We start from the raw sequence: 13,385 nt of genomic DNA on the forward strand, positions 1-13,385 counted from the left end.
TTTCTGAAGAAGGGTCCAGACCCAAAACGTCAGCTTTCCTGCTCCTCTGATGCTGCTTTGCCTGCTGTGCTCATCCAGCTCTACACCTTGTTATCTCACTTTACCCCCTTTCCTTTCTTCCTTGTCCTTTCAAAGTGTCAGATGCCTTTTGAGTGTCACCTTCCTGTCTTGCTTGTTTTGTAAGTTTGATAGTTACCTTTGATACATTCTGTAAACCATATTCTCCTACTTTGATCTTATATGCTGGTGCATTCTTAAGTTTTGTACACTTTGTTCATTCCTGTCACAGTCAGGTTACCACTATCCTTCACTTGCCTTGTTCTTTGTAATTAACTTCTTAAATCTCTTTCGCCTTGCCATCACCATCTGCAGCTGTTTAGCTTAAAAGCTTTATTAAGTCCTAGTTGTTCATTTTGCTGGGACAGCTGTCCCAGCAGAGATCAAGTGAAGCTTGGCCAAGTGAAACAGGTTCTTCTATTCTGCTCCTGTTTCAGAATCCCATAAATTGAAACTTCTGTTTCCTATATCAATTTGCTCATGACTTGGGTAGCAATCCAGAGATCATTATCTTTGTGGTTCTCCTTGTAATAATCATGTCCTGACCGTTTAAACTACTGCAGTTCAGAAAGAAAAATGTAAAACTCACCAATCGATCACTAGTCTTGTTGGTACCTACATGGACTATGGAAAAACTGGATTCCTCCCACTCTATATTTCTCTCCAGTCGTGAGGATCTGTCCTTGACTCTGGCACCAGGGCAACACAGCCTAATAGACTTGTGTCCTCGGCTACAGAAACAAGTATACCTAATTATACTCTTTCTTATTACAAATTGTACTGTCAGAATTCCTTTTACTCCTTAATGCCAACTTAAATGGTTCCCCGTTCCACTATTCTCTAGTCAGTTTGCTCATCTTCCCTGCAAACCCTTAGCTTGCCTCCAAGGGATGCAACAGTCTGAAAATTGCGAAGGCTGAGGCTCCTCCACTGTTACCTTCTGAATCCTATAATTTGCTCACTAGTAGTTGCCACCACCTGTTCTTAACCATAGACAAATCCGAAGTTCTTGATTAACGGGGTGTGGCTGACTTCTGCAACAAGTGTGCAGGTAACTTTCTGCTTGTTTCATGCGTTGTCAGTGTCTGAAGCTCACAAACTCTGAGCCAAAATTCCTCAAGTTGCAGGGACTCACTGAACATGTGGTTTTGTGAGTAATATTGCTGTTCACCAGCTCCCACATGCTACAGCTACAACACATCTCTGTTGAATTTTGTTTTACTAATTAGGGCTTCAGTTTTTAAAAGTTACTCCTCTGTTATATGCGCTTACATTACCTAGTTTTACTCATGCTCAGTAAATTCAGCACAGTACTTGCATCCTTGCGCCTTGTTTAAAACTATTGTATCAGTTTAGAGAAAGAAAGACGTAAAACACCAAACAATTACCTGCATATTCACTGAATTATTGCCTCAGTGCTCTGGTGTCGTGTTTCTTGCCCCCTCTTGCGGATCCCTCCTTGTCTTGTAGGACACTAGAACAGAATGTCAACCCTCACTGCATGGAATTCCCACACTTAACCAAATTTCCAGGTTCAGTACTTTGTCAAAGCTATGCTTTGTTGAGCTAGCATCCTTTTATTTGCAAAAGCTGCCTCCTGTTTTTGTTTAACGTTACAGTTAAAGTTATGTTAAATGCTAATGACAAAATTTGACTAGGTTTTAGAAAGTGATCAACCCTTAAAGCATCTGGAATTCCTGTCAGCAAATTTCTGACTTGGGTACTGTTGGAGAGAGATTTCCAAGAGGAGTCTTGATTCCTGTGTTCGGCAGCACAATTTGATCTTTATTCAAAACAAAAACAGAGATTGCTGGAAAAGCTCAGCAGGTCTGGCAGCATCTGTGGAGAGAAGTTAGAGTTAATGTTTTGAGTTGAGTGACCCCGAGAACAGTTTTGAGGCAGGGTCACTCGACCCGAAATGTTAACTCTGATTTCTCTCTACAAGTGCTGCCTGACCTACTGAGCTTTTCCAGGAATCTCTGTTTTTGTTTCTGATTTACAGCATCGTGTTTTTTTTTTGTTTGTTTTTAATCAATCTTAATTCGGATCTCCTCACTAACGTAGCTATGGGAGAGGTCTTTGGAGGCAATCTCCAAGACACTCTTCACAATCACAGTCAAATACTGTACATATTCTCGCGTTGCAATAGCCAAATGCTGCATTGATCTCATCATAGTTTATTAGATTAAAGATACTAACAATAACCATTTCCCTTCAAACAATGTTGACTTGTACGTTCGCTGTCATCCTGTGTTAGAATTTGTTATCTTGTGACTGCTCGAAGTAATCATCTAACATAATTGCGTCACGACAGTCATTTTGATCTCATCAAAGCTGTCTGTTGTTTGGTCTTTGGACTTTCTGTTGTTTCCTGTGTGTATGTTAATGTGACTAAATCCTATGCTGCAGATAACCTTTGTTCCCAACTGCTGACTGTTCTCTCTGTAGCGGCGTTGAGCCAAATTGTACGAGTTTGTACTACTGAATACTTTATCTGAAACATCGTACTTTCTGCAGAAGTAGCTCTCCTCAGCTTATTTCTTACCAACATGTTTAGTTCACTGTGCCATGCTAAGCTATAACCCTATTTCCCTATGATTCTTGCCTTCAGGTACTGTGTAGAATCTTCACTCTATTGAGCTAATGTCAGTGCTATCATTCAAATATGGGAATAGGCAGAGGATGGTGGGCAGAAAGGGTGTGAGTTTGTTGGGAAATCTACCCTGCAAGCAGGGGGAATGTCTAGTACACTCTATTTGGCAAGTATGCTAATGCTTAGCAAATTTATAATTTATCTGTGGGTAAAACACTGGGAGAAGGAGAGAGGTAAGAAAAGTATTGATACCACTATGGGGTGCCTTTTTCAAACCTAAAGTTGAAACTTGCATTTTGATGTGTTTGAATCTTGGGTTTAGAGCCGTTTACCACTGCACAAGCTCAGCAGCCAGCTAAAATACCCACATTTTTTAAAAATTCATTTTGAGAGAACAATCTAGTTTACTGATTAAATCAAAGCAGTTTTTTGTTTAAAGATATTTGGGTTTCTAGCTTCAACTTGACATATGTTTAGAAATTTGTTTTGAGCAGTTGCTGCATTTTTCTGATTAGCCTGGTGGAACAGCATGCCTCCCATCCAACCTCAGCAACCTGTGGACCAGGGACAGCGCAACCCTAATAACCATACTGTAAACCTAGAAATCTGCCTCCCCTAATAAAACAGCTTGTGATTTATTAAATCCTGGGGTTCTGGAGCAGCTGTCTGATCAGTCTGAAAGTGTATTTTTCTTTTTGTGAATTTGCATGTGGTTTCTGTAACTTTGTGTCAACTCTGTAGTTAGCGAGCAGGGAGGAAACCAGATATTCTGGTCATTATGTGGATAATATGTCTACAATTATTCTTGGTTCCTTTTTTGTGTAAAACGGAACATTTTGAACAAAAATTGAAATATTCCATAACTGAACAAATTCCTCCCCTTTTTACTTTTTCTTTAAAACCTAACTATTATGACCAAGCTTTTGATAATTCCTTCTTGTGTCTCCACCTCTGACTTGGAATCTGATTTTCCTCTTGCAGTACAAATGCTCTTTTAGGCAGCTTTGTGTCTTTGATGCAGAAACATTCAGTTTGATTTTAGAGTGTGCCTTCATTATTTTTACCTTTTTTTTCAGAGAGCTTTGGCTAAAACGGGAGCTGAATCTATTAGCCTGGCAGATTTATGTCGAAAAAACAACCGAAAACAAGCAGCTGCAAAGTTTTACAGTTTTTTGGTACTTAAAAAGCAACAGGCAATTGAGCTTACGCAGACTGAGCCTTACAGCGACATTATTGCAACTCCAGGACCAAGATTCAACATAGTCTGATCTGGTTAATCTTGAATGACTAGTGTGTATTCACTAGATATGTATTGCCCCATATGGGGATTTGAGACCATACAATACTTTAAATTGGTTTTAATGTATATTGAGTTAAAAGATTATTTTGAACAGAAAAACTCTTAATTTTTTGGGATTAGGTGTGTTATTCCAGTGTTTATGGTAAATACAAGTAACTCACACTCCTTGACAGGTTTTATACTGAATCATGATTGGAGATAAAAATTATGTTTCAGGTATATTATGAATACATTTCTGTGCAGACATAATTATGGCTTTGTTGATTGCATTATTCAGAAATGATACTTGTGTTACACCACTGCTGCTGGTAAACTCTCAAGATGTTGGTTAATGAAATTCATATATCTACAACACAGTAGTAGAGAAGTTGATATTCAACACTTGCACTTAATTTAACTTTTAGATTTGTGTGCTGGTTCCTCTACATTGACATACTTTCATAACAGTCTACCAGTATGCCCACTATCACTGGAATTACAAACTATCTGTTAAAACGCAACCAAGGATATATGAAATATTAATTTTAAATACATACTCATAATTTTAGGATGCTTTAACAGTCTGGAGTGTTACAATGCTGTTTTAAACATAATGTGCCTGTAAGCTTATATTCTCTTTTTGTATAAAATGTGTAGATAATTTTTAATGAATGTTTAATTATGGAAAAGGTGAAAGCTTTCATTTTAAGCAGCATTTTGCTTATGCTACTGAGTCTCTAGTTTGTTGCTTAATTAGGCCATTAAATGTTGCTGAACAGTGATGGTTCATGCTGTTATACATAACTTTTCTAATAAAATACTTGTTACAATATCGATGGTTTTTGTTTCTTGAAACAAGTTTTAGTCATCTGACTTACTTTCATATCATGAAAATGAAATCGTATCTTGACTCTTCTGCACATGAATCATTCTTGATGGGACTAACTCATGGGGAAGTGGAATTTCCATTAATAATTTGAGCAAACATTTTGAGTCCTACAGTTGTCTAAACTTGGAAAAAGATAAAGAAATTATTTCAAGTATATATACCTCAAGCAAATTTTAAATGAAGTATTTTCAATTCCAGTAATTTTACATTGCCTGCAGTGTTCAACATTTTAAAGAAAAACATTAAAAGCAATTTTGTTTCATATGGAATTTTATATTTTGATCTTAACATTTATTTAAGAACAATACTTCACAGTCACTGTAATCAATTACCAGCTTCTCCACATGTGCTGGTAGCATTCGGTCAAGATATTTGAGAGGGAATTGGATTGTTGCCTAAAAGGAAGACTGTTCAGGGCTTGCAGGGAGGGGCGTTCTCACCTAGTACCTTCCTGCTATACTGCATATTTGTCCTTTCCAAATAACCATTTAATTCCCCTTTGAATGACTTGATTAAACCTGCCTCCACCAAACTCTGGCAGTGTGTTCTACATCCAAAATCACTCATTACCAACATTCCTCCTAACCTGTGCAGAGGAAGTTCCACACACAGCAGTCAATGTGGCAGTGTATTGACATTGGCTTCCAGAAGCCGCTGCCATGCACAACTCTGGAGGTTCATGGGGTAGAAACAAATTAGAGGGAATGTTGCTTGTTATGTGATAATGTTTTACCTCTGATTACTTTCAATTTGTTTTTTAATTATTTTAAGTCTATATCCTCTGGTTTTTGATCATTTCATGATGGGAGCATTTTCTCTCTATTTATTCTGTCCAGGCTACTAATAATTCTAAATTATAGAATCCCTACAGTGTGGGAGCAGGCCATTTGGCCCATCAAGTCCACACCAACACTGAAGGGCATCTTATCCTATGCCTGGAATCCTGCATTTCCCATGGCTCACCCACTTAGCCTGCACAGCCCTGGACACTGAGGTAATTTAGAATGGCCAACCCTCATAACCTGCAAATCTTTGGACTGTGGGAGGAAACTGGAATACCCAGAGGAAACCTGCATGGGGAGAATGTGCACACTCGACACAGGCAGTGGTCCGAGGGCAGAATCATACCCAGATCTCTGGTGCTGTGAGGTGGTAATGTTAACCACTGAGCCACCATTCTACTTAAATGAGATCTCCCTCTCAGTCTTCTAAAGGAGAAAAGTCCCACAAATCTCAAGCCCTAGCTGCCAAATTCACTCCTCGTCCTGACAAATGTTTGAGGCTGAATTGGAATGGTTGCAACATTGGTGTCAAATTTGACCCCAGGAAGAACTTTCAACCATATATCGGTTCCCTCATCAAAAATGGCTACTTCAACTTCTCTAATGACCTAATTCTCTCCTGCATCAATTTATATCCTGGAGAATCCCTCAGCCATACCTTTGTCACCCCTAGTCTTGATTATTCCATTGTTTTCCAGACTGGCCTGTCTTTCGCTCAACATAAATTTGAAGTAGTCCAAAACTCTACTGCCTGCGCCCTAATTTGGGCCAAATCCAATTTACCCAACAAATCTGACTTTTGTTCCTATAATATCTGGCCTAAGATTTTCATCTTTGTTTTCAAATCTCCGTGGCCTTGTCCTCCTCTCTATATAACTTTTTCCAGCTCTAAAACAGATTTCATTAATCCTCCAATTCTAGAATCGTGTATATCCTTATCTTTAATCTCCACCATTAGTGTGTCTTGATGTCTATGATTTAGTTTAGAATTATCTCCCGAAACCTCTCTCTCTCTCCCCTTTAAATTATTTTTAAAATCTACCTCCTAAGTCATCTGCCCTAATATCACATTATGTGACATTGTACCAATCGTTCCTCAATAACAACTTGTGACGCAATTTGGGGGCAAAATTTTAAATTATATAAGACCAGATCTAGTTTAGACTTCAGGACTTCGTTCTTTTCCAGGACAATGTTGAATACTAGGAACAGACTTCTGTCTTATAAGTTAGGTGGTGATTTACCGAAGTCCATCAGGTGAAAGCTGGATCTAGTTCTGCTTGGACCGAGATCATTATGTATGAAAGGTAGACACTATGTAGAAGTATTGCAGCAAGTATGGTCGCTTGAGAAGAGTTGTGGAGGAAGCTGTTGGGGTTTCAGAGAGAAATCTCCCACTTATCACAAAGAGACCCTGTTATGCCTTTCTCCTTGTCGATTGGTAATGCATGAATCAACCATCACATTTCCAAGCCTTTCTGTAAGAGAATAATGGACGTAGAGAGAACAGTTCACCAATATGCAGATTCCCTTTACTAAAGACAACGCTATTGAAATCAACTTTGATTCTGCCAGGTCAATCACACATCAGTCAGCAGTCCACAATCCCCACCACACTTCCACTCAAGTTGCAAAGAAAGCTCATCTTAGTTGAGTTTGGTGATCAAGTATATTTTCATGATGATTGCAATAAGTTACAAGCCAGCTAATATTACTTGGTTGTCTGGATGAACTATGGTGCAATATTCATTGATTGACAGTGATGTAGCATAGCTTGGCCAGTCTAAGAGACCTGACTGTTACAAAGTCATTTCTTCTGTACTGGTTCTGCAAATTGTTCAACTTCTGGTTATGGTCTGATCTAGCTTGCTCCCACAAACCCTGATGTACCACTGAACGCTCCACAGCACCAGTTCTCTCAAAAGGTTAACAAATGTGAATTCCACAGCCCATGATGGGGGAAAATGTCTTACCATCTACATGTACTACTAGCCATGTTCCTTCAGTGTCTGCTTTGACACTCATCGTAGACTTTTCCCAAAACATCGAACGGATTTTAATCTTCAGGATTAATTCTGATATTTCGGGCAGAATAAACTCCAGTGGCTGGAAGGTAGTTTACTCCCATGGGAAATGTCTTTGTATGCCCAGTGTGCATACCATTGGTTTTGATACCTGTGTGTTTGGATTCCCTACACAGGCATTTTTGTTTCTAACATTTATGATGCTGCATTCCATGCACTTAGAAATCACAGAGCTGTACAGCATTGAAACAAACCCTTCAGTCCAACTCATCCATGCCAACTAGATATCCTAAATTAATCTAGTCCCATTTGCCAGTATTTGGCCATATCTCTGTAAACCCTCCCTATCCATATACCCATCCAGATGCCTTTTAAATGTTGTAATTGTACCAGCCTCCACCACTTCCTCTGGCAGCTCATTCCATACACACACCACCCTCTTTATATTTACTTAAGAATACATTTTGATTCAAGGAAGCTGTTTGCATATATTCAACATTTTTTTAGCATTTTTATTCCTTGCAAGAAGGGAATTTGATATACAGGGAAAACTAGGAAGAAGGATCTAGGCTCGAAACATCAGCCTTCCTGCTCCTCTGATGCTGCATGGCCTGCTGTGTTCATCCAACTCTACACCTTGTTATCTCATACCATTATATATTGGATACAAGGAGCCCATTCCCACACAGGTATCAGACCATTTAGCCCAGTTGGCTAGTGGCTTGCGCATGGTTCAAAATATTGCCAAAAAGCACAGGTTTAATTTCTGTTAAAGCTTGAGACCTGCTCTTCACTCTGCCCCCAAGACAAGAAGGCAGTAAGAAACCCCAACACTGCCATAAACCTGCCAAAAACAGCTAGGGAACCATTAACAGACAATAGGATTAGGAGTAGTCTTTGAGCAAAACACCCATTGAATGGAATTCTACTGCTTGGTTTTCCTGTTACATTAGAGCTCAAAATTTTCACCTAAACACAACTGATACTGTTATCCAGTTTATGTGCCAACCTGATGACAAAGGCCTACAGGTGCACTTAATTGATCTATTGCTATCCTGCCACTCAGGCGTAATCATGCTACCACCAGCCCATTTATTAGCTTCATCTTTGCTGCCAAACCGATTATGTGATACTTCACACACCTTCTGGAAGTCCATATATACTTTCTAGTACCTCATGAAAAACCTATGCTTGCACACTCTTTGAACTTGGGCTTAATGTTTGAAATTCTCAAGTCACCTGGTGTTTCAGCCCCCCAGTCCCCACCCATATCTCAGGAGGATTGGAAAATTATGGCCACTATCTCTGTAAATGTCACTCTTCATTCTTTCAGCATCCTCCAATGATCCTGTTTGGTCCTGATTTCTTACAAACATTATTATAAAAGGGTTATAAAAGTACTGGAGAGTGCACTGAGATTTTCAAGGATACTAAGAGAAATGTGTGTGTGCATATCTGGACTGACAGGCTGGACCCCTTTTCTCTTTAAAACAACGATTAAAGACTCATAGAGATCATTAAAATTGTGCAAGGTTTTAATACATGTATACAGAGATGTTTTCTCTTGTGGGGTGGAGATACCTTAAGATCATCAATTTAAGATAATCACCAAGAAATTCAGAAGAAACATTATATTCAAAAGAATGGTACTGGGACTCGCTACCACAGGAATTAATTGAATTAGTTTAGATGCATTTAAGGGGAAACTGGGCAAACACGAGAAGGGAATAGGAAGTCTTGATGGGGTAGATTTAGATGAAAAAAGATAAAAACACACTCAAGTGCACCTTAAACACTGGCATATGCTGGTTGGGCTGAATGCTTGTTTCTATGCCATCTATCTTATGCAATCCTACGTGAATGCAGCTAGATATCTTAATGTCTCCTCTTTATCAATTTTAACCCATTCAGCTTGGCCATAACCTTCTCTTTCAACTATTTCTGGTCCCTCGTTAAGTCAATTCCTTCCCCTACTCCCTCTTTATTATTTCATGTTGATAGAAGATTTTTGCTTTTCCTTTTATAGCAGCTTTTAGTCCCTTCTGATGTAGTCTTATTTTCTTTTACATTTTCTCTCTGAACTTGCAATGTTCAGGTGGCTGTTATCTGTATCATCAGATTTACCCATTTCCTATTTCATTTTAACCTCCATCTCTTTTGTCATCTAGTCAGCCTGGCGTTAGTTGTAAAATCTCTCTCCCTTGTGAGAATGTACCTTGATTGAGCCAAAGTAACAGAATCATTTTCTCTTCAAAGTCAATTGTTCTGTTAGTTTTGCCTGCAGGTTTTGATTCCAGTTGACCAATTTATCTGTTGTCACCCCATTGAAATTGGCCCTGCTCCAATTATTTTTTTACGTTAGAATACACTTGATCCTTTCTTATAGCTTACTTAAACCTTATAAAAGCCTTTATCTCTGTTGGGTTAGAAACACTTTAATCAAGAATGCACTTCAAGAACTCTTTCCTCCCTTTATAATTATTCTAAAAGATACTGGGATTATCAACATCCCATCTATATAACTCTGCACCTCTCTCCAGTTTCCCTGCAAATTTAATCCTATCTTTCCCTTTAAAGGTGGTGGCAATGGAACACACGCAGTAGTGTAATAGTTCCTCTATGCTTTCTTACTTCCAAACAAATAAATTGTATTTGATCTCTCCCTCAAGCACTATATCAAATTCCCCTTAATCAAATGGCCGACCCCTCCTTTCCTTCTTTATCTGTCCTGAACATCCTGTATCTAGGAATGTTTTGTTCCCAGTTCTTTCTTGAGACAGGTTTTCATTATCGCTACAATCATATGTTGCCATGTGGTTATGTGTGCCTGTAGCTTATTGACTGTAAACCAAATTTAAATGTTACATTAACTCCCAATCTGATTTTACCTAATTGTTTAATATTGCTGACCCAAGTGCTATCTCCCTCTGCCAATCATTTTGTACAGCTTGTATCTCCTTTCTTATGCTATACTGTGGAACCCAACAATGTGTAAATTAGTTTAAATCATCTCATGAGGGCATTGCTTCTACTCTGTTGGGGGCTTGCAAAAATACAATATACTGAATGAAGTCAGCTTCATATACTAGCAAAAATATTTCGGCTCAAGTGGATCCAGCTTGGAATAAATTGGATCCATAAAACTTCATTGGCAAACTGACAAGTCAACTGTCCATAAATAATAGTTTTTCCGCTGAGACTTCTTCAGTTTCAGGAGAGAGATATCTTGTGCACCATAACAAAAATGATAAATTAAAATCTGACAAACTTTACGCCCAAGCCCATTAATGATTGCATAAATGATTAAATCTCATGATTTACATTCTAGATACGCTATTAATATGGTTTACGTGTGGCATGTCAGCATGAAGTTCAACTACTTCTATTCTAGATTCTAGGAAAACAACATTTCAGTCCAGAATGGTCTGTCAATAATTGAGGAAGGAGCTTGGGAACATTTCCCATTCAGTACTTTGTTACTAAAGAGAAAAATGGAAGTTCCAAGGAATGATTAATTTTCAGGGAATACCCGATTTAACCTGATATAACATATTTCATACTGAGAAGATATTAGTCACGCACTCAAGGATTTTGGCCTGCTTTATCTTTTGAATTACCATTAAATGAATTAAATGAGGTGTAGACCATTTAGTATCGGTCACATTTCAAGCATTATTGAAGTAGTCCATTGTACTCACGAGACTCTTTAACAGTGGATCAATTTACCTACTTATACCTTGCAGTCTAGAGTCTTTTTAAATGTAAATCTCATTCTATGATTTTTCAGCACTCGATAATACTTAAAAGTGCTTTGCATATAAAAAATAATTTTGCATTAAATTATTTGTTTTGTACCATTGTTTTGAGTAACTTGGCTAATACTCTGGAGTTGAGAAGTAACTAGCTGAAGGTTCACTTCTAAACAGAAGACATGAAGAGGTTTTTTCCCCTCTGGCTGGGAAATCTACAATACCGGGTACAAACAAGAGTTCAATTGTTTAGAAGCAGAAGCAAGGAGGAAAAATTTTCATGCAAAGCCATTTGAATATTTCAGCTCTCTACCCTAGGCTGTTTATACTCTGTCACTGAATATATTTAAGGCTGAGATGATCTCATTGGGAATCAAGAGACAGGGGGAGAGTTCAGGCACAACTGACTAAACGTTGGAGCAAGCTCAACAGGCCCATCAACTCCTGTTCTAATTTCTCATGTTATCATTATAAACACACCATCAGCATTTATAAACATTTATAAATATTTTATACAATTATAAATATTCAAACTCCAATTATAGCTTTTTCTGCAAAAAACCTTCCAGACTACTTTAAGCAAATTTTGGAACAATTAGACTGTAATAGAGTCAAGAGCACTAAGTGTTATGTGAAAAACTACATAGCTTTGCACTTTGGTCCATGTTCTTACAAATGCCTGGTTTACACCTCTGCATAGTAACTTCAGGTTTGACACGATATATCTGTTCTCCTTTTCTTTCTTGATCGCCTTCGTTTTTTCTCTTTATTTGGTTGTGGTGCTGGTTTGACCTTCTTTTTCAAACAACTAAGAGGATTAGGGCCCGCTTTCCTTTTGCGTTTTTTATGCCTGGGTTCAGATTCCTTCACAAGGCCATGCTCTTCTTTCAAATGCTGTATAGTTTGTTGCTGATGTATGGGGACAAATTGATTATCATGCAAAGAACGTAGTTGTGCAATTGATTTGAGAGAAGGTTTCTCCAGGACCATAGTATTTTGGATAATGTACATCAGAGGGACTCCTGACAACTTCTTAATTTTCATAGTCAACTCTTGATCCTGTTAATACAATTGAGACATGTTTAATGTACATATTATCTCCACAACAAAGAACTATCAAAGCATTGGAATTAACAAACAATAAATGATTAAAATGATTAAAAAGGTCAAGCTATCAAAAATAACTATAGACTTGTGTAGCTTTAAGTTAAAAGTCTACTGTAATTTAAAATAAGAAAAAACTCTGATTTTCTTATTGCTAGTTGATCTCTCAGTAGAAAAACATACAGGATTTATTTCAGAAACTTCGGGGCATCGGAGGGAAAGTTGACAGAGGCTAACAAATGAGGGAGAAGATGATGGGAGCATGCGGTTAGTGTTAGTTAAACTCAGCTCTTTAGCTGGATGCCAGTTCCCAACTCCAAGAGTTGGGGCTCAGTTAGTCTCTCAGTTAGCTCTGCTGTTTTGCAGTGACTTGTTTTTTTATTAGTTACTCATCTAAGTTACCAATTTATTGCTTTTCCGTTGTCCCGAGTGAGAGGCAAAGAGCCCCCTCCATCCACCCCCGCTCCCCCAGAGGGGAAGAAGTCAAGCAGTACTGGTCTGAACAACTTCATCATCCACAAGCCTAATGCTGCCCCCCCACACACCCAACACCCTTCCCCAGTTCTGGCCAGTCGGCCATTGTGGAATTGAAACCGCAGCAGGACCCAAATCTCACCCGGAGACCCATTAAGATGCCCAGGGTCGTGAGGTTACCTGTGTGGCCACAAAGTAGTGATGGGGATTGTTGTTTCCAACCATCGACAGGAGGCAGGTGGAGGCACTCACTGCGCTCTTCGCGTGCGGGCAACTTCTCACTTGAAACCGCTGAGCGATCAATTTGGCCCCGTACAATTCCTTCCCAAGAGACTGCAGTTCCTTTAGGACGCAGCTGGAGAGAGAGACAGAGAGAGAAGAGTAAGAGTGGGCATTCACAATCGCGGGGGGGGGGAGAGGGGGGGGAAGAGAGG

General features: G+C 38.8%; 2 protein-coding genes across 7 annotated transcripts in view; one reads left to right on the forward strand and one right to left on the reverse strand.

The window, feature by feature from the left end:
- Positions 1 to 4,763, forward strand: part of rad21b (RAD21 cohesin complex component b) — a 62,974-nt gene extending 58,211 nt beyond the window's left edge. For all 6 annotated transcript variants that reach the window (XM_048596340.1, XM_048596344.1, XM_048596345.1 and 3 more), the window contains one exon: positions 3,727 to 4,763. In XM_048596340.1, coding sequence (XP_048452297.1) covers positions 3,727 to 3,918 — 192 coding nt within the window. In that variant the 3' untranslated portion in view covers positions 3,919 to 4,763. The remainder of the gene's footprint in view (positions 1 to 3,726) is intronic.
- Positions 4,764 to 9,141: 4,378 nt separating this feature from the next.
- Positions 9,142 to 13,308, reverse strand: utp23 (UTP23 small subunit processome component). The gene is made up of 2 exons (XM_048596347.1): positions 13,132 to 13,308; positions 9,142 to 12,432 (listed from the first exon to the last, which is right to left on the reverse strand). The coding sequence occupies exons 1-2, from the start codon at positions 13,174 to 13,176 to the stop codon at positions 12,079 to 12,081; spliced, it is 399 nt and encodes a 132-aa protein (XP_048452304.1). The 5' UTR covers positions 13,177 to 13,308; the 3' UTR covers positions 9,142 to 12,078.
- Positions 13,309 to 13,385: the final 77 nt, after the last annotated feature.

This window comes from Rhincodon typus, chromosome 4 (genome assembly GCF_021869965.1).
Source record: "Rhincodon typus isolate 14 chromosome 4, sRhiTyp1.1, whole genome shotgun sequence".
Taxonomy (NCBI): domain Eukaryota; kingdom Metazoa; phylum Chordata; class Chondrichthyes; order Orectolobiformes; family Rhincodontidae; genus Rhincodon; species Rhincodon typus.